Below are 22,571 nucleotides of genomic sequence, written 5' to 3'. Positions count from 1 at the left end.
TGAGTTTCACCACATTTTACAAGTTGGCCACGCCCACTCAGTCACATGACTGCCAAGCCACTCCCACTTGGCCACATGGCTGGCAAGCCACTCCCACCCAGTCACATGGCCAGCAAGCCATTCCCACAAAGCAGACGACACCTACAGAAGAGCTTCTAAAAAAATTTGAAACCCACCACTGATACATATATACACATATATATGATAAAGTAATAAGAATCTGTTGGTATTTTTTGTTTTCATAATTTATTAATACTTTAGCATTAGTTAATTATGAAAACAAAAAGTTTCTATCTGGTACTTTAACTACGAGATCAAACTATCTCTCTTTAAAAAAAAAAAAGATCATTTTAATGCTTAATACTTTAGTATCAAGTATTAAAAGGGCCATTAAAAAAATTGGACAATTTTGTCTAGTGGTAAAAGCACCAGATAGAAACCAAATTCTAATCCTGAATTCTAATCCTACCTATGTGACTTTGAGCTAGTAAAGACAAAGTAAAATTTAAAAAATCTCTAAAATATTGTTATTAAGAACAACTGCTTAATTAGTCAACAATAGAAATATTTTTTGTTACTTTAAAGTGGGGTAGACTAAATTTTAGAGGTAAACTTGATGGGTTTTTCAGGGGTACTTTAATAGTTCAATGGCCTTGAGATAAGCAATGGGTCTTCTATGCATCTTCTAAATCTGCTTTGGAATGGAAGTTTTGGTCCAAAGTTATTGCTTAAAGAAATTATATTTCATTTCACATGTTGCTGTTTACAACCCCTTCTGCACAAGAAATATGAATCTTGAATGAAAAGTAATGCTTCCCATGTTATAAATCACCAACAGATGGCACTTCTGACACTCTAGAAGCTCTGACATGTTCTTTAGCATCTGTTCCTTCATTTCAGTTGGGGAGAAGTTGCTCTGAAAACAGGTGGTGTTGCTCTTATTTGTGAAACAGAAATCTGTAGTGAATACTATTCGCTGTACTTAAAGTACTATGTCACAATTGAAATTTTGACTATCAAAGAGGTTTCTCCAATTGAAATTTTCCACTGAATAGAGATAGTTCATAGTGATGACTGTGTAGTGCAGGGCTATCAAGCTCCCCACTCCTGGCCAGATGTGTCATGCACTGGCCAGACCCACACCCAGTTTAGTGAAGGGGGAAAAAGTCCCAATCCATCACGAGATGCCACTGTGACGAAGTGAGTTTGAAACACTTGGTGAAGGATGTCCCCCTGGTCAAATGATGTAAAGAAGGTGAATTGGGAAGAGATGAGGTGACCTCTATGTCAGCAACTAAATAGTATTTTATATGTAGTGAGAACCATTGTATATGTGGCTCTGTGCTTTTGTCTCTATAGAATTTGTTTTAAAATGCTCTTGGAAAAGTTTTCCAAAACACACTGATCTCCAATACAATAATTTTTACCAATATCTTCAATTCTCCATCCCTCATTTCCTTTCATAGACTCCCACAATTTTAGGATCTTTTGGAATAATAAATAGTTGCCATTTTTATATTAGCATTACTTGTTTAGTAGTTACTGCCATTTATTATGGTAATATATTAAAAGAATTCTGTGAAAATGCTACATTGTAAGTGATTTAATTGGATCTGACCAGCCTTAGCAGAAGCAAGAAAGAAACTTCTTGTCACGAAAACCCACTCTTTATTTACCTCTTGTGAATTAATTGTATTCACCCACCAAAAAATCCAGGCAATAGTCCTTCAAGGACGTAACTGCAGTAACAGACCTTATCAGTACCTTGCGATAATTACAAGGTCATGAGCAAAAGTCAAAAGTCTGCAAATTAAGTTCTGGCAAGCAGTCTTTGTGGCATGACACACAATGAGCCAAAATCTTCAGAAATGCAAACTGTTGTCTCCTATGACAACCACTCCTCTTTCTTTCTATTTATTCCTCAGCCAGGGAGGGGCCATTTAGTGTCCAAGCGTGCTTTGCTTTCTGAGTTGACTCCTTGTCCTCTGTTTACCTCTCCTAACTGTTCTGTGCATACGTGCATCTGTAAAAGGCCCCAGCTGTTCTTCCTCCTCACTCATTTCATCCTCCAAAGGCAGCTGCCTCTCCAGTAGCTGGGAAATGTTGGACGGTCCTGGCTCTATTTCTGTGTCTGATGCAGAGCATCCATCAGAGCCATCCCCAGACTCCAGAACTGGCCCAAGTTCCTCATCAATCTCCTTGTCGTCTGAGTCTGCCGCCAGCTCTGCAAGCTGCTGGTGGGCCACAACATATACTAAGAAGAACTATTTATCATATTCTAAGACAATAACACTCTTAAATACAGTTCTGGCCTGCAACCAGTGAGAGAATATGCCAAAATATTGTGGATAAATCATTTTTATTGTTTAATGAATGTTTGTTGAAACTGGGCTATACATGTTGATTTGTGTCAGGCTTGACTTGGGTAGGGTAGGGTAAAAAAGACATATTATTGGTTGACTCTTACAACTAAATTATTTTTGCTTCCTAAAATTTTCTAATAATTTATTACATTCTGAGTATATTTAATGCAGGTTATGTTCAGTTTATTCTTAATCTAATTTTACTGAAATTAGATTGCTTTCAAACTAATTCAAGCAACATTGATTTCAGAAAAGTAGATTACATTTCCTCCAGGAGCCTAAAAGGAATAATATTTTATTTTATCCCACAAAATTAATGTAATGTAAGTTTAGCTGACAAAGTGTGACTGACCCAGAGTCACTGACTATTTAAGACTGAAGTTGGTCCAGGACATCTCTTTGCTCTAGTCGAGCACATTAATCACTATGTCACACTAGAATTTAGGTACTGTGAAGTGTATGACGAATTTTATTTAGTGACTAATGTATTAGACTTTTATAGTTAGTTGACAGCAATTAGCTTTTCTTGGCTGACCTTAAAAAACTAAGCATGAATGTTAGTCCTTGGCTGAGGGACCAGCAACAGAATATAGATTAGATAGGGATATTTTAAGAAATCCTAGGAAAAAGAAATGTCAAACCACATCTATATTGGTACCAGAAAAAAAATAAGTGGATATAAATCAGGAATTTGTTTGGATTCATAAAAGTATTTTACTGCATAAAACACTGATTTATGAGATTACGCAGGATACCATTTTTGTTCATTTAATGTTCAATTCCTGGAACACTGGGGATAATGAGATGTAATGGTATCCAAGATACTGTTTTAAAATGTCTAATATCAACATGCATATATCTTTCCATATGAATAAGAATCAAGTGTAAATCTTCCTTTGTTTTTGCAATATAAGTACCATGGGTAGATCTGAATGTGATAGATTCATGCATCCCAGCTAGAGAGCTATATTTCATAATAATAGATACTTAAATATTTTGAATGTATAATTATTTGCAATATGAATATATCATTATTTAAACGTATAAATTCATACACTGTAAATTTGTCTTGACTGCATGTGTGCACATTACTATGCTTTAGATTTACATGTGTCTTTTCTTCGAGAGCTCAAGGCGGCATACATTGTACAGTTCCCTTTCTGATTTTTTTCTCATAATAACAATGGGTTGATTGAGCAGAGTTGAGAGAGAGTGATTGGCCCAGGGAAACCACCCAGGGAAATCCCATGGCAGAAGGTGGATTATAAAACTTGAGTCTTTGTAGTTTAAATTCAACAACTTAATTATTCTGCTATTCTGCTATTGACTTGCTGTGTAGCAAGTTTTCATTTCAGTTCCTGCTTTCTTTAGAGCCAATGTTCAATGGCTCCTTTTAGGCATTTTTTTGTCCCACTTTCTATATTTATAAATAACTCTTTTTTATATAGATATCATTTTTAATTGTATTATAAGCCATCCACAGTGGCTTGACTAGAAATGGGTGTCATATTAAACAAACAAACAAGCAAGCAAGCAAAAAAACTCCTTTTTTATAAATAACAATTTTATATGTACTATAAACAACCCACAGCTGCTTGGATAGTGATATGTGTCACATAGAAATTTAATAAATAATAATAAAAATAACTCAAGGTAGTGATCATACTTCATACCCCGTTACTGCTCCTGCATTCCCCACAATAATCTACATGGGGCTTCCCTTGAAATGCACCCGGAGGCTACAGTTGGTCCAGAACGCAGCCGCGCGGGTAATTATGGGGAGTACTAGGTACTCCCATGTGACACCGTTCCTGCGCGAGCTGCACTGGCTTCCTGTGGTCTATCGGGTGCGTTTCAAGGTTTTGATAACTATCTTTAAAGCGCTCCATGGCTCAGGACCTAGTTACTTGCGGGATCGTATTCTGCCCCATACATCCCTGCGACCAATTCGCTCGCACAGAGAGGGCCTCCTCCAGGTGCCGTCCACTAGACAGTGTCGCGGGGCGGCGCCTAGGAGTAGAGCCTTCTCTGTGGCGGGCCCAGCCCTGTGGAATGACCTCCCTCCGCATATTAGGAATACCTCTGACCTCCGCTCCTTTCGTATTAAGCTTAAGATCCACCTATTCCAAGCAGCTGGCCTGACTCAACTTTGATCTAACCATATCGCTCCTGACGGGTTTTTAACTGGGTATTTTAATTATACTTAATTATCTAGGGGTTTTTAAATACTGTATTTTAATTGTTTTTATTTATCAGCCGACCTCCTCCTTGTGTGTGTCTCGGTATATGTCTCTGTTATATGTTTGTTTTGTCCACATATTTATTTCATATGTTTCATTGTACGCCGCCCCGAGTCCTTCGGGAGAGGGTGCGGCTAAGAAATAAATATATTATTATTATTATTAATAATAACCCAGTGAGGTGGGTTAGACAGAGAGACTAACACAAAGTTACCCAGCTGGCTTTCATGTGCTATCAATTTGTCAAAGACAGAAAAAAGCTAAGTTGATAGGCTCTATTTTAGCACAGGGCATCACTTTAATAATATAGACAAGACTTCTCTTTTGTCTTTCCTAGGAATCTAAGGTCATTTCAGCTATGATATTAAAACAGATCTGGGCAATTTAGTTTCACTTTTGTGTTCGGAGTTTGGGATTGTAAGCAATATATTTTACAAAGTTACAAAATTATTTTCAAACTGACTTTAATAAAAGAAAATATGAAATAAGTCTTTTTACTTATGATGAAAGAAGGATGATTTAGCTTAAAGTCTAACTTTCATTTAAGTAGATAAAACATTCAAGAAGTTTCAGAGTTTAATTTAGTAACGTGAAACAATTTGTCATGCTATTTATATTTCATGATCTTTCTTTTTTGTTATTTTATCTGGTCTGATGAGTTTATAAGTCAGATTCCAATACCTCTTCTTTTGTAAAGTTTCGTTAAGTAATTACAGGTGTGAAGAATTCATTTTCAATAGCACTTTATCATTTCCATCAAAAGTTTAACATTTCTACCATCTGCTATGGTAGTTTATTGTATCAAATACATATTCATATTGTTGAACATACTCAATTCTTTTGGTTGCCTTCCAGATTTATAAGTATGTATGCATTTTGCTTTGTTTTGTTTCTTTCTTTCTTTTTTAAAAAAGGAAGGTATATATTTGCATATTGCAGGATCCAATCTGGGTTGCTCACAGGATTAGTCTTCTGAGTTTTCGGGCTTGGGCTGGAGCCCATCCTCAGATAATTTCTCTCTCTGCAGAATGTACATATTTGCATATTCTCTTTCTCCCCAACTAGTGATCTTTAGTATTTTGTTGCTTCTAGATAGATTCCACAAAACAAATATTTATGACAGTGGTCTATTTTTTTTTAAAAGGGGACACATTATTATTTCAATTCATACATTACAAATGTCAGTGATTAATTAGATAACAAAATGCTGTATTTATTTACATTTCATTTTGGTTACAAATTGAGACTACTGTAAGCAAAAATCTGTTTGTGTGTGTTTGTATTTGTATAGATATGGTGTGTGTGTTTAAATTCAGCACATAAAATGCTTAATTAGTAGAATAACTATTATTCCACTCTTTTTCCAATAAAAATGAAAATTGTCATTAATGTGCATCATCTCAACACAACCCAGAATCTCAGAATCAATATTCTGCATATCAAAATGGGTGACACATAAATTTAATAATTAAAACTAAATAAATAAATATTGCATTTTCTTACGTTGCTCTAAAAATCCTAGACTTTATTGTACAATTCACTGCCTTATGGTTGATGAAATAGATTAGAAAGGAAAAGTATATAAGTAGATTTTTATTTGTTGTTCCCCACCCCCCAAATACTGCTGCAGTAATCTTGAGGAAACATTTTACAGCACAGCACTTCAATAGGAAAGAATGTCATTCTATTTTTTCGGTATATCTATTGTCTAGAAATGATAAAGAGAATCCAAAATCCCCTTGTGACTGGGAAAGGCTGGTATTATATCAGAAAGGCTGGTAACTGTGCCACTCAAAATGGTTCTTGACATATCTTAATATCCTGATGATGATTTAACAACATAGCATAGCTCACTTGTGGAAATATTTCATCATCTTGGTGGAGCTGATTGCTCTCCATGAGTGATGAAAGGCAATTCCTCTGACTGCTAATCTAAATCTTCTATTAGTTTCTGGGGGCATTAAGTCAGGGGGGAAAATGCACTTAGAATAGCAGGAGATGATTCTGCTTGAATAAGAGATTAAGGATGAAGATAGTTAATTTTAATAAAGAAAAGGGATATATAGAGAAAGGAAGAATGTCATCCCAATCAAATACAATAACATTTTTAGATATAGCAATCTGTGCCTATCCACTTAATTTGTTTCTCCTAAGCATCTCTACATATTAACACAAATTAGCTACTTCCAGAAGGCAGCTGACAGCTTGATGGTTGATGTTGTCTATGTTTTTTAAAAAAAATCTAGGCTTTTGCTTGTTTGATATGTGTATTTTCTGTGTGATATCAATTCCCCTCCCATTTTTCTTCCACAGTAAGGGGAGGATGGATTAACTTGTGATCCACATAATTGGACAGTTTTTTTTTCCATATTTGTTCAAAGCAGAATCACTTCCAATGATTTTGAAACTGATGCAGTTTAAAGTTGTACTTCCTTTTTTCCTTATTATATATTGTAGTCATTTCAGATTGCTAGTCTACAGTTCACTACTATTTCAAGAACTTTTTCAAAGTCACTTTGAAAAAAGTATTATTGAGCCAGGTTTCAATCATTCTACACCTGAACCTTTGTTATATGTTTCTAGTATATACAGGTAGTCCTTGTTTAGCAACCACAACTGGGATTGGCAACTCAACAATCAGATGAAGTGGTCATTTAGTGAAACCACCAATTTGTGTCATTTCTTTTGCTTTGTAGCAAAGGTCATGAGAACTAATTGTAAACATACTTTTCCATCACCATTGTAACTGCAATGTCACTAAATGAAGCAGTTGCTAAACAAGAACAAGTTCTTCTTACTACGCATGCCCAAGATGGTGTCCTGTCGCATTTGAGGAGAGCTTCGGGGAGATGATTGTCCTTCTTGGGGCTTGCAGGGGTACCCTATACCATCGTTGGTTCCAGGTCTAGCTATGAGAACTTCCTGGGACCTCGGGGATACCCTTGAGCTGCAATGTCCTGCCTTATAGCCGGAACATCGTGAGTGAAATGGGGCGGTTGGTGATGAAAGGAGAATGGAGAGCGTTGGTGGCTGCCGGCATGGGTGTGGTCAGCAGCTGCAACGGGACGCCTGGCCTGGGGTCTCTGCAGCTGGCGTGGGTATGGTCAGCGGTGGCGGCGGGACACCCAGTCTGGGGTCTCTACAGCTGCCACTCCCCACGCCATGGTGTTATCCCAGTTGCTCCCCCCCTCCTTGCTTATGGACATGATAAATTAGATCAGCGGGGAGTGGCTAAGGCAGCTGGCATGGATAATAACGCCAGCGGAAGATGGCTTCGGGAGTTGGTGTGGGTGCAGCTGGAGTGGGGGGGTCCTTCGTTGTGCCCCCCCGGTATCACCGCTGTTGCCTGGGCCACCGTACTGTGCCATTTGGCCATTTGGCCCCTCCTCCTGTGATATTACCACCTTGCAAGCTAGCATCTGCTGCGATTTTGGACAGCTGGCTGTTACCCTTACGTATTGTCCTCAACACTGACTCTTTTTATGATGGACATAAGCTTCCTGCTACCCCCTTGAACACTGACAGCTGCCCCCCCCCCCCATGGACATGTCATCTCCTCGTTCCATCTCCCCATGATGTCATCCCGTTTGGTTGATGCCACACTCTTCTCTATGTTATACTGCAACAGAACTTTATTCCCTCCGGGAACTCCCCCTTTCCCGGGGATGGCCTTCTGGCCTATCAAGACGCTTCCTTAATGATGGATCTTGGGATCCCGAGAGGTGGCATGTGAAGAAGAGATTTCTTAGGTTTTTTTTACAGGGGCTTTTAAACCAAATTTTAAGTGGGGGAGGGGTGGGTTGATTCGGATGGCTCAGACAGGCTTGGGGGGACTAGGAAAATTATCAGTTGGAAGAATTTTTTTCTGTTCATGGCTTCTGTTACGTATGGACGTACGTTTTTAAATTTACATGTTTTCACATGCTCACCGGGAATTGGTTGCCCAAACCCCAGGAAGTTTAAAAAAACTAATTGGCTGGCTGGGCTGCCGGAGCTCCTTAATTTATATGTTTTCACATGCTCACCGTGGATTGGTTGTCCAAACCCCAGGATGTTTAAACTACTGTCATTGGCCGGCTGGTCTGCCAGAGCTGCTTAAAAGGCAAGCTCCAGCAGTCCAGCCAGCAGAGTGCAGTCACTTACTCTTGCAATAAAAAGTGCTGCAACTCACTTGCGCCTTACACCTGCAGCTTCTCGCCAATCTAACAGCTTCCATGGCTACATGAGTTCCCCATGGCTTGAATTTCTTTCAGAACCTGTGATACTAAAACCTATAGTATAATAATAGCCACTGTTTTGCAGTATTGTTTGTCTTTTCCCTCTCTCATGTATTAGCAAGAAGAAATAATGAATGGACTTGTCTTAGAAGTTACTCTGCCATGTCCATGATCCTGTTTCCTATTCTATCTCATTTCCCCTATTTTTTTATTTCATATGAGAGCTTGAAAACTCTTTCTGAATTCCAATAATGTAGAAGATGATACAATTTCCTTACTTCTGCTTGCTATTTTTTTCTGTTGGATTTACTTGGTGGTATGTCTTCCTTAAATCTTTATTCTTTCTGATCAGTTGAAGCAGCTGCTTGCTGCCTCAATATATCAACTTTTTCCTCAAGGGCTGCCACTAGTTTACAGCTGTTGCAAGAATGTATGTTAGATTTTTCTCATGCAGGAAGGCAAAAATGCAAGAAGTATTGTAGTAGGTCACCGGGGTTGATTCCTGTCCATCTATTTTTGAAGTGCTTGTATTATTTACTGACTATCCGTCTATATAACATGCTTTCCCATTTTTAATGTCCTTTCATGTTTCCTAATATTTCTTACAAGTCATATTTAAAATTATCAAACCCTGATGTGAATAAAATAGTTTTTAATTTATTATGGATAAGAAACAGAATTACTACTCCTGGTGTCAGCTACATTTGAGTAACATAAATTAAAATGAAAGGACTTGAGGGTATATAAAAATATCCTGATGGCTGGGGATCCTGTGCCATCTTTAGTCTTAATCCAATAAATAACATTTCTAGGTTTTTTTTAAGGATATCTACATGGTGATTATTTTCTTCATTTGATAAAATAGCAAAGATGAGCCAAAAGCTCTGCCCAATTAGAAATTACTCTAGTTAGTGCAGAATTTGATAGGTGACATGAAAGGAATGAAGTATAACAGTTCAAACTTATTTGTATTACATGTTCTTCACAATAATGTTACATCATGATACAGTCTTTACAAATGTCTTCCTTTTTGTGCAGCCATTGCATGGTGAATATAAGGTTTATGTGCAATTGAAGCTTATTTCAGTAGAGTGTTTTGAAATGTTTAAAATTACTTTCAATAGGTGGGAGAATTACAAAACATCAGAGCAGTAGAATAATGAAGCAGTCAACCATTCCTGAAAGTTTTGTTTGTTTGTTTCTAAATGTAAAAATGTCTAATGTATTAAGTATCCTGTATTCTTACTTAGCAGCAATGAAAAACAGTGCAAAAAGAGAGAGGGTTGAGAGATATTTTGGGGTTAAAGTCAAACAGCTTAAGTCTGCTTTTTAAAAAAGTCAGTTGACCTTGTTTTATACAAGGGAGAAGGTAGAATAATGCTAAGGTGAAAGACTATCTCCATTAGTAAGTCAGAAAGACCAGGGGCACTTATCTCTGAACAAATTAACAAAAACAGATAACACTGATAAAGTCATTATCTCAGCCTAATCACATTTTAATGTATTGGATGGTCGATGGTGTCTTTTTTATTGAAAAAGTCTATTAACTAAGAAGCTATTGCACGGAATATTTGCATTTTCTAATTCTTAATGCATTTTTCTATTAACAGATACAGAAGTGGTATATAAAAACAGGAATGGACATGTTATTAAACTGAATGTAGAAACAAACACAACTACATTATTGCTGGAAAATGCAACTTTTGTAAGTATGACTTCTTTATTTTTAATAAGAAATTGCATCGCTATATTTTTTCCCCTGAATCTATATGCAAGAGTTATTTCAAATCTACCTCGTGTATAATTTTGAATGTGGCATGTTACTGTGGCATGTTCTTGCCTACTTTATGGAATAACAGATAAGCAAGAGACCATGAGCCCAGCAAAACTGATTGATATTAATTATTAAGTACAAGATACATGCCCTCATAAAATCAAGTGCTTATTTATAACATGTGAGTTACTGAAAGTTTATGGCGTGCAATTATTGATGCCACTCTTCTATTGAATTATATCTATTTTATTCCTTTTTTGTAAGAACTGCAGTGTTGATTCTGGGCGGTACAGCCCAGTATGGCTGTACCTGTACTAGTCGGGGGCAGTGGCTCATTTGGCCCTCCCGCCCGTGTTCCACACCTGGTTTTGAAGCAACCGGGCCAATTGCACGTGTTCACATAGCGTGCAGTGTCTGCATGACCTCTGGCGAGCAGCTGGGTGACGCAGGGGCGGTAGAGTGTGTATATGCATGCACAGTGTATGTCTGGTGTGTGCACAGTGCATGTCTGGTACGTGCACGAACAGACCATGAGCAGCATACCTGTAGCGATGGTAAGAGCAACCCACCACTGAAGAACTGTTGTTTAATGTAAACTTTAAAAAAGACAAATAAGGATGTCATATAAAATACAATCTTTATTGGTTATGACTGTACTTTAAAATTTTATCAAATAAAAGCTTCAACATTTATAAAATCTGTTCAGTAGAAGTCAAGCTGATTCATCTCTGAAGATAGTCAGGTAGAATCTTTTTCCAGCTAACAAATGTTATTAAAAGGTATAAATTTGATGAGCTGCAATTCATGTTGCTGCAAGTCATGTCATCAGTTGTGCATTCTAACAATATTGTTGGTCAGAAAAGGTGCTACCAGACTCCTTATATTTGTCTATCTGCCCTTCTACAGTGGACAGCAGTGATGTGCAGTCAGGTGAGGCAAGTGAGGCACAGCGTCACCTCTCCTCATGAAAAGAAAAAATATATAAAAGGAAAAAATAAATTAAATGCTTGTATTTATCTACTGATTTGTACCATAAACCTATTTTCCATTTAACTTCACCAGTTTTACATTATTTGGTATTAAAGTTGCAGAATTTTCACATTTACCGTTCAACTAGTCAGGCAAGAGCTGAGGTGAGGCTGAGCTAGCTGCTGCCTCACTGTGGATGACTCTGCTTAACTGTTTAACTGCTTAACTGTTTCTGTCTTAAAAAGTGCCCTCTACTATGAGGCAGGAGAACTCCGTGCCTCACCTAGTCTGACTTTTTAGCCGTTTTATGATCGCTCAGCACGAGCAGAGTTAAGCAGAGGCTTCAAAGCCTAAAAAGTCAGACTAGGTGAGGTGCACAGTTTTCCTGCCTCAAAGTAGAGGGCGCTCATTTTTCCTGTGACTCAGTGGCAGCAGAGTAAGTGACAGCCATTCCAAGGAGGCATGGCCACGTCCCCATACTGGTATTCTCCCCTGCCCCGCAGCCCATATGCAAGGCACTTCTCAAAGAGAAGGAAGCATGGGAGGGGCTTCTTCAAAGGACCCGGGCAAGAGCAGAGTTGAAATCCTTTCTGAAGCAGCTGGAAAAAGTATCAGTGGGTTGGAGGGAGTGGGAGGATTCAAACTTCATCCTCCTGGTGCTGTGCGGGGCTTTAGGCAAAGGCTGGAGGGAAGGACCCTGACTCGCTTGTGCTCTCCCGCCACAAGTGTAGTTTGAATACAGGTGGAGCCACGTTGCCTTTTCAAACCTGTAATCAGTGAAGCTGGGCTGGATTTTTACATAGTGGATCCTTTCGGTGCTGGGGGAAAATGTGTGTGCTACAGCATGGCTCTTTGCCTGGCTTCCTGCCTCCTCCTGTGTTCTCCTCAGTGCTCACTGGTGCTCTCCCTCCTCAAGTGTAGTGACTTCCTCCCCAGGCACCCATCCATTTCTCTCTCTCTCACACACACAGCTAATAAAACTATATAAAAATTCAGGCCAGCTTCACTGATTACAAGTTTGAAAAGGCAACGTGGCTCCGCATGCAATCAAACTACACTGAGGAGGAAGAGCACAAGGGAGTACTGAGGAGACCATAGGAGGAGGCAAGAAGCCAGGCAAAGAGCTATACTGTAGCACACACACTTTCCCCCAGCCTCTTTCTTTTGGAAGGCTCGGATTGGCTCCCCTCCAGCTTCTCTGCCTCTCTTCTCACCCCAGCCTGCCAGCAGGAGGTGAGTGGGTGGGCTTTATTGTGTTCCAGGCATTTCCCACCCAGACAGCAGGCCGCATTTACAAAGGGGGAGATGTTTGGGGAAGGCAGCGGGGGAATGGTGCCTCACCAGACATAAATCTGGTGGTGGACAGTATCTGCTTCTTTTCTATCACTCACTTCAGCTCTATGAATTGTAATTGTTGAAAGATTTAACCTGGAATTAGTGAAATAAAACTTGGGGTCCTAATAGAATTAGTTTATGTGTGTATAACTAGTTTCTTCATTAAGTTTTAAAGAAAATTGTGTCACTGGAATCTGTAAGAGCAAGAAAATTAAAGGTGGAAAATGAAAAAGCTCTGCTTTGTGATGTTGTATTATCATTCTCTATGTCACTGTCAATTAGAGAATTAAATCTCATCCATTAGAGATGCTTTCCCCCCCAAAAAAGGCAAGATTTATTGCTATTCATTTTATAGTTAAAGATCATATATAGGAGACGTGTTGGCACTTATATAGAATGCAGTATTACAGGCAAACTCTACCCACAGCCAGGAGTTCGATTCTGACCTGCTCAAGGTTGAATCAGCCTTCCATCCTTCCAAGGTGGATAAAATGAGGACACAGATTGTTGGGGCAATATGCTGACTCTGAACTGCTTGGAGAGGGTTGTAAAGCACCGTGAAGCGGTATATAAGCCTAAGTGCTAATGTTATTGCTAACACTATAATATTACAATTAATCAAACAGAAAGACTCAATTCACCCAAGAAGATGTCCTGTCTTTTAAAGCACCTAAGCTTCTTAATTTATCAGTATTGATTACAAAGCTAAACTACCAAATACTTTTTGTTGGTTGTTCTTGCATTTTCATAATGAAAAGAAAATATAACGATTTAACACTATTAAAACAATACTCTTTAGGCTATTCTTTTGTGGACCACAAAGCATCCTTTCAAAAATCGAAAATAGAAAAAAAAAACCTACAAAACAATATAATTGTAAAAGAAGGAAACATATTTACACAAGATACTTCCTGTCAGAAGCAGGTTTCATTAATAAAGTCCAGAAAAATTATCTTCAATTTTTACCTTCCAGCTTTTTCAATTTTATGGAATTTGGTTTTGACATTGTTTTCAAATTAGAAAACTAATTTAGAAAAATTGTTATGGATAGAATGCAATTTCTTACATGTAGCCAAGTGTCTTTGTATGTGTGATTGTTCTTCTTTCAATGTACAATTATCCTGGCTGCCATGCTTTACTTCAGTTCCAAGGAGGACATACAGAGGTCATCCCATGGAACTTTCTCAGATAAGGCAGTTTCTGTGTACAAAACATTATGATAACATCTGAGATATCCCAGAGAATTCTGCATTATTGCAAAATGATTTAAAAGGAGATGGTAGATAAAAGATTTAAAAGGAGACGGTAGATAAAACTATATCATAGGCAGTATTATGTTAACATGCAGTTCTCTTAGTTTTTGTTTCATTTAATTTTAGTAGATTTAGAAAAGCAGAGCACTCTTAGCACTGTAAAAAGAAAGCAATTTAATTGATATTTGTCTTTTCTCCTAATATTTAAATTGCTCTTTGGTTAATATCTCAAATATTATTACTACCAATTCTCATTGTCTGAATTTTAAACTGAATTAAACCTAGATCTCACTGAAATTTAATTGGACTGATAATATTATCAGTAGTCCTCGACTTACAACTATTTGTTTCATGATAATTCACAGTCTGTAGAAAAAGTGACTTAAAAGTGAAGAAATCACTTAAAACTTTAATTTAAGACCATTGGACCACTCCCATTGTGATGGCATTGTAGTTCAGGAGCTTGGCAATCTGCTTGAATTATTATCAGTTGCAATGCCCAGTGGGATGTAGTTGTGACATTTTTTTGCTGGTGGGGAAATAGGATTTGCCTAATGACCACATGATTTATCAACCACTGTAAAAAATGTCATAAAATTAGGTCTGACTCTAATTACGATCACAAAAACTTGTGACAGAGACTCCAGTTCCATTTGTGATTGTAAGTGAAGGACTACATGTAATTTTATTTATACATTTCTTTTAGTTTTATACCTTTAAAATTCTGAACATAATTGAAACAAATTTAGTAAGGTGGCTCAGATGTACATTTTCTTTTTTTAGTTATTAAATGAAACAGTGTTGATGCAGATAAAACCTGCTCTCTTAATATGTCAAATCCTTGATCTTTCATATATAAAATATATGCATTTGCTATAAATAATATGCATCCAAAACTTTATGTAATGTAGAGTCTGGTTCTATTAAAATTATTTCTTTAGTCCAGGAAAGGGTTACAAGATATCAAATTAATGCCATTCTTATTATTTTCCACTAACTTCTCCAACTCAGCTTAAATGAAATGGGACACATTATTTGTAGATTTGTACAACCTCTTCTATAGAAGAGATTAGAACTGGCAGGAACCCACCCCTGGCAGACACCTACGGTATCAAGCATCAACATTCTGACCAATTCTTGGCCCCTTTTAGTGGAATGTTGATGCTTGATACCGTAGGTGTCTGCCAGGGGTGGGCTCCTGCCAGTTCTAACCTCATCTATAGAAGAGGTTCCACAAATTTACAGTGCTGTTTAGAACTGGTTCCAGCTCCCTCCCCCTGTCTGTCTGCACATCATCAAGATGAAGAGCAAGAGGAGGAATTCTGGGAGTTGAAGTCCACAAGTCTTAAAGCTGTCAAGTTTGAACACCCCTGGGGTTTTTTTCTAAAGGGTTAGGGGTGCAAGGGTCTTGTAACTTGACAGCTTTAAGACTTGCATGCTTCAAATGCCAGAGCCACTCCCACAAAGCATGCCAAACCTACAGAAGAGGTTCTAAAAAATTTTGAAATCCACCACTGGTGTCTGCTTGCAAAAAGTTTACTTACTTTGAATGCATGATAAAAATGTAATTCTGTTCATGTGGCAAAATAATGGATTTAAATGCTAAAGATGACTGATTTTATTGTTTACCATGAAAGATTAAAAGAATTTATGAAGGTGATGACAGATTCTGAATGTGGGTCAGAACATAATTTGTGGGTGGGGTTTATGAAGATTACATCTTGCTAAGAATTGGACAAAATGTCTTTATTGTTCCCCTATACAAAGGTAGCAAAAGTGAATTTAAAAATTACATGTAGTTATCTCTCTCACACACAGAATCACTGATGCTCAGGTCCTTTTGTCCCTCTGACCAGCTGGTGTGGCCCAAACACACTGTGGATTTGTGAGGTTTTAACTAAGATAATAGTTGTCTCTTGTCAAAAGTGATGAAATAGGAAACTGTTGCCAGCTCAAGAAGGCAGCTGTTTATGAGCTCTGCCATTGGATTCAAATTGTCACCTCTCTTATGACAGCAGGAATGCCATCCACATCCCAGAATGTAACAGCATTTCTCTCCCTCAGAACAACACTGTCAGTTCCCTCAGTCCTTAATTTCCTGCCTTTTTCCAGTCTCTCCTCTCCCCCTCCTCCTCCCCTCTGAGCTGCTGGGATTTGTAGGTCTACTGTTCTGAACTTTGATTCCAATTTCCTCCCATCAAGATTTGCCTTTCTCTCTTTCCAAGTCCCCCCTTTATTCAGAATTCAAAGGAAGAGGTTCAGCCATCAGCCAATCAAGGAACACCAGGTAACTGACCTATGAAAGATTGGCTGTTTGTAGATCAAAGGGGCTGGCACTTTGTTACATGTGCCCAGGGGAAGTGCCTGGCAGAATTCTTATAGAAAAGATATAAGAAAAGATAGTGAACCAAAAATATGTGGTGCAGTATAGCTGTATGTTGGGCAGGAGTTGGGCAAGTAAATATTTTCCTTTCAAAAGGGCTGTAAAATACTATGAAGCAGTATATGTCTAAGTGCTATTCAGTGGTGGACTCCGGATCCCGGTGCAACCGGTACGGTGCAATGGTGCCTGGCATCCCCCATATGCACGTGCGCAGCACGCACATGCATCCTTATCTCCTGTGACACCTCCACGACGCTCCAGCTGCTTGGTGGAGCATTGCGCAGGAACCGTATGCTCCGTGCGCATGCGCAGAATGGTACCCGGTTCTCCCGGCAGGCACTGGTACACCCGTACCGGGGCGTACTGCCTGCAACCCCCACTGGTGTTATTGCTATTATATACTTGTAGATTTGGTGAAAATGTATGTTAATAAAGTGAATAGGCTTGAAAGAGTCCCGAGTCCCTTTCTGGGAGAGGGGCGGTCTAAAAATCTAAGAAATAAAGATGAAATACTTTATACAAATGCAGAATTAAAGACTGCTCACTGATTGTTATAGGAGTGGTATATAGTGAAATAAAGTATCCATGGGAATAAGTGGAATGTTTTATTCTTGTAATTCAAGGGAGTCCCCTTGATCAGTTAGTATATGTATTGACAAATCCATAAGAATTTTTGTGTGCAAGGTGTGTTGGTTGTGAGTATGAAGCTTTATCTACTTGAAGAATTTCTTGTAAATGCTAGATAGAATGTATGGTAATTTATGAATGTGGGTCTAAAAATCTATGCCTCAAAGACCAAGGTAATTGTGTTTGACATGAATGTTCTATAAAAAAAATGCAAGTTATAAAGCATGCCACAAAGGTAGGGATTATTTGTGAGTTTGTGCATTTTGTCAGAGTCTTTACTTGGATGAGAAAACAGAGACATTTTATGTATGATGTACAAATGCTGGTAAAAGGTGGTTCATTGGATGGTTGTTTTGCAGGTTTGTGTCTAATAAAAATGCACACTATGGTGTAGAAAAAGAAATCTAGCTAAATTGGATAAACTAAAATGAGAACTATATTTTTAAACAATCCAAATACAATATGGGGAAGGGAACAGTACTGGACAGTTGCTTTTGAAAGCGTTTTTGAACACATTTACTTTTATTTTAATGTAGACTTAATTCTGGAGAAAAAACATACTTTGGACTTTCCAGTGAAGGAAATATTAATATAAAATATTACAAAGCAAAACCCTGCTTCCCAAATTTCCCATTCCTATGGGCACAGAGGCATATTAACATGAATCCTGTTGTGGACATTGCCTTCCATATTTTTATTTCTTGTTTGAATTCCATCAAAGCAGTTATTTAAAGATATTCATTTCATATTTTTTCTTTCATATTTAAATGGCTCTTTTGTCTATAGTTAGAAAATATATCCAGCTGCAGATAAAATAATATACTGGGATGGTTTTTTTGCTACAATTATAATTTGAGCCTTCTTTTATATCAGATCCATTAAATCTTCCTATTACCACCAATAACTCTGGATTAAATTGTAGTTTCAAACTCAATTGGGTGTCATGTCTCCTTATCTTGACAAAAAGTAATATTAGTTTAATAATGCTTCTTTTTCCTCTTTATTTACCAGACTAGCGAGAAGAGTTTGTTTTTGTTTCTAAATAGAAAGATCAGAAGAAAATGGTTAAAAACAGCCAGACCTATGATACATTTTCAGAAATCATGCTGCTGTCTTTTCCAAAGTAATTTGTTGATGGTAAAGATAGACTAGACTTCCATAAATAACTGAGCTGTTTCAAGTTCTGCCACAAGTTACAAATTTATCTATAATTATTTAGATCCATGTTTACATACAACCTGAATATTGCTTTTAGACTGAAATTTAAAGGTCATTTTAAGGATTTTATGCTGTTTACCAGGATTTTTATCCTTTTTTTTCCTTTTCCTTTGAACAATAAATCAACAAGCTATAGCACCAATTGTTTTGAAATGTTCCAAATACTTTAAACTTCGGTTTCACTTTTGTTCTTAAACATTAAACATAGTTATCTGTGAAGCATGAAGTGAGTTGAAGTGAATATTTTACAAATAATATTAACAACCCTCATTCAAGTAGTAAATTAGTAGCATTTCCTGGAAGACGTGCACTACTTCTTTTAAGATGGTTCGCAATAGATTAAGTGTGCAAGCACATTATGGGCACTGATAGCAAACCATCATTTTTTAAAAAAATATCAGATCTTGCATATGTGCACATATATGCACAAGCCTTTGAGGGCAGCGTTCTACAAGATGAATCTGCTTTAACATTGCAAAAAAAAAGTTGTGACAAATTCCGTTTGAATGATTTGCATGAAAGAAAATGATTTGCATGACCATGGTATCTTGTGCCTTCTATAATCAACTATGTGAGACAGGATAGGTTATTTGCAGGATCAACTCTTCCTTCTGCTCATCCTATTAGGTTAGGTTAGAATGGATGTACTTTAGATCCCTGTCCTTAAATGTTGCTACCTGATGGGACCTCAATGGCTGCCCCTGCCCTTTGAAACAACTTCCCACATGATAACTGAAGGATCCCTACTCTTTTAGCCTTCTGGAGGTTTGTGAAGACTAGGCTGTCCCCGCAAGCATTGGGCTAGGATGGAGATGAGCTATGAGGAACTTTTTTCTGGAGTGTGCTGGGAAAGGTACTTTTGTTTTTAACCATGTTTTTATGGCTTATTGTGAGCCTCCTAGAGTCATTACATCAGCCACAAGACCATATCAGTCCTGTACATAATCTTATTTGCTTATATCTACATAGGTAACTTTCAAAGCATCCAGATATTCAGTATCTCCAGATTTAAGATACGTTCTCCTTGCTTATGACATTAAACAGGTAAGCACAAATTGAAACATTAAGTACTAAAATATATGCTATTGCTTGAACAATGTTATAATGAAATAGCCTGGAATCTGAAATAAATAGGTTTTAACACAGTATACCAGTGATGGCTAACATCCCCCTGCACCTGCCCCCCCGTGCATGTGCACATGACCCCCCCATGCTCTGCCTTCCCCCCTGTGCATGTTCACATGACTGCTTCATACCCTGTTTTGAGCCTAGTAGGGCTGGGATCAAAAATGGGTTGCGGGGGAGGGTACTGCATCCCCCCATGCCCAATTTTGGGCCTAGTGGGCCTCCATGCAGCCTCCTGGGACCAAAAATGGGCTGCAGGGTGGCACATCATCCTTCCTCCACATGTCTCCCACATGCACCTGCTCGTTCGTGCAAGCCAGAGATCCGCAAATCAGCTGGCAGGCAGGAGGTGCACGTACATGCACGGTGAAGCTGAACTAGGACAACGGCTCTCATGCCCACAGAGAGGGTTCTGTGTGACACCTGTGGCATACATACCATTGGTTCGCCATCATAGCAGTATACTGTTAATGAGTTGGAATCAGAACTGTGTTTACAGTTACTTTTTTGATTAAGTTGGATTTCAGTAGTGTTTGAACAAAGGGCATGCATGTTCTGATAGAATCACTATTTTTAATTGTTTAAGAATAACCAATATTTTTACAACAATGTAACTTTATGAGGTAAAATTCTGACAAAGATCATCAATCAATAAACTTACTTTAAAAATAAAAGGTAAATGAGAACTGAGTGTATCAGAATAGGAAGATTATAACTGATTTTTTTTTATGCTATGTGAGAATCTTGACTGAAACTGAACCCATCCAATGATGTTGACTCTGTGAAGAAAATACCATGACATTTGTTCTGTACCTGAAAAAGTAAAAGCTTAAATAAAATGATTTAATTATGTAAAATAAGTGATACAGGATTAATATTACCAAACGACCATGATTAGGATTTGGCCTTGAGCTGATAAAGGATCCTTTAGTAGTTTGGCTTCCCATTATAAGAGAAATACTAATTGCAGATTTCCAATTTTATATCTATTTGGTTATGACAGAAATGATAGTGATGGTGATTTTCTGATTTATTGAATTCATCAATTGCTACAAAGTATTGTATCATATAGTGTTTTTTTTTTTTAAAAAAAACAAGAACAGCTTGTTTTGAAATGATCATTCAGACTACTTTCCTGGAACAAATTTTCATGCATACCTAAGCAAACCAATAACGTGATGTGCTTAGAACAAGAACAAGTGCATTTTGTCTTAATGCATTTTGTATATTATTAAAAATTAAACTTAAAATAAATTTTTCCTAATAAAATTCTATTGGGTTGAATACTGAGAATAGGCATGAAAATAGCATGGAACCTATAATTGTATTGCACAATGCACATGACATAGAATTTGCATTGCAATTTCATATCTACTATGACTGTTTTGCAATCATTGTCACTCTTGGCAAAGTTCAGTTTTCTACAATTCACATGCTAGTGTAGAGCATGAGCTTACTGTACATTGCCACTATTACTATTACTGAGGAAAAGAAAAGCAGAGCAAAAAGGTGATTTATGATTTTTTCAGTTGTCTTCCTAGTTATGTTCTCTTTCATCAGTTCTGAAAAAGTTTTAGAATGGTGTAGAGCAGTGGTGAAATTCAGCCGTTTCTATCCGGTTCAGGTGAACCAGTAGCGCTGGCGGCGGGAGGCTCCACCCACCCACCAGATGTCATCATATCCAGTTTTTGATGCTCTGCGCATGTACGGAAAGTCCTGTGCATGCACAGAGGTGGCATGTGTGCTCACATTTGCGAACCGGTAGCTAAGTTAGTTGATGTAGAGTTTTTATATAACCAAGATATTTTAATTGGCACAAAATCCGGAAAAGAATTCAGAAGACATGAGATTGGATCTGGGCCCCCTTCAGTGGACCAGAGGAGCCGCCAACAGTGAGTCTTGTGAGACCATTCTGGGAGGAGTTTGATTCTGTTGCCCCCGAGGATTTGGATAGGTTGCATGGACGGCTGCGACCGACCACATGTTTAATGGACCCGTGTCCCTCCTGGTTGGTACTGGCATCCTGGGAAGTGACACGAGGCTGGCTACTGGGCTTGGTGAACGCCTCTTTGAGTGAGGGGTCCTTGCCTGCCACCTTGAAAGAGGCAGTGGTGAGGCCCTTACTCAAGAGGCCTTCCCTTGACCCGATGGAGCTAGCTAATTATCGTCCAGTCTCCAACCTTCCCTTTTTGGCGAAGGTTGTAGAGAATGTGGTGGCACAGCAGTTTCCACGACACCTTGAGGAATCCGAATATCTAGACCCACGCCAGTCCGGCTTCCGGCCCAGACACAGCACGGAGACGGCCTTGGTCGCGTTGGTTGATGATCTCTGGAGGGCCAGAGATAGGGGTTGTTCCTCTATCCTGGTCCTATTAGATCTCTCGGCGGCTTTTGATACCATCGACCATGGTATCCTATTGCGCCGGCTGGGGGGGATGGGAGTTGGAGGCACCGTTCTGCGGTGGTTCGGCTCCTACCTCTCTGACCGGACGCAATGTGTGTTGGCAGGGGAGCAGAGGTCGACCCTGAGGTCACTCACTTGTGGGGTGCCTCAGGGGTCGGTCCTCTCGCCCCTTCTGTTCAATGCATATGTGAAGCCGCTGGGGGAGATCATCCGTGGTTTTGGGGTGGAGTATCATCTGTACGCTGATGATACGCAGCTGTACATTTCCACCCCAGACCACCCCAACAAGGCTGTCGAGGTGATGACCCGGTGTTTGGAAGCCGTCGGGGTCTGGATGGGGGACAACAGACTCAAGCTCAACCCCTCCAAGACTGAGTGGCTGTGGCTACCGGCACCCCGGTTCAGTCAGTTGATTCCATCACTGACCATAGGGGGCGAGCAATTGCCCCCTGTGGAACGGGCGCGCAATTTGGGCATCCTCCTAGATGCCCGGCTGTCAATGGATGACCATGTGGCAGCCGTGGCAAGGGGGGCGTTCCACCAGGTTCGCCTGGTGCGCCAATTGCGCCCCCTACTGGACTGGGATGCCCTACGCACGGTCACTCATGCACTGGTGACGTCTCGGCTGGACTACTGCAATGCCCTCTACATGGGGCTTCCCTT

General features: G+C 38.9%; 1 protein-coding gene across 3 annotated transcripts in view; it reads left to right on the top strand.

The window, feature by feature from the left end:
• DPP10 (dipeptidyl peptidase like 10) overlaps positions 1-22,571 on the top strand; it is a 652,197-nt gene that overhangs the window by 510,214 nt on the left and 119,412 nt on the right. For all 3 annotated transcript variants that reach the window (XM_081939815.1, XM_081939814.1, XM_081939813.1), the window contains exons 4-5: positions 10,431-10,525; positions 19,349-19,423. In XM_081939815.1, the coding sequence (XP_081795941.1) occupies positions 10,431-10,525; positions 19,349-19,423 (170 nt within the window). The remainder of the gene's footprint in view (positions 1-10,430; positions 10,526-19,348; positions 19,424-22,571) is intronic.

This window comes from Natrix helvetica (assembly GCF_964273705.1).
Source record: "Natrix helvetica genome assembly, chromosome: 1".
NCBI lineage: Eukaryota > Metazoa > Chordata > Lepidosauria > Squamata > Natricidae > Natrix > Natrix helvetica.
Note: the sequence above shows the minus strand (reverse complement) of the source record. Positions and strands in the feature narration are given on the sequence as shown.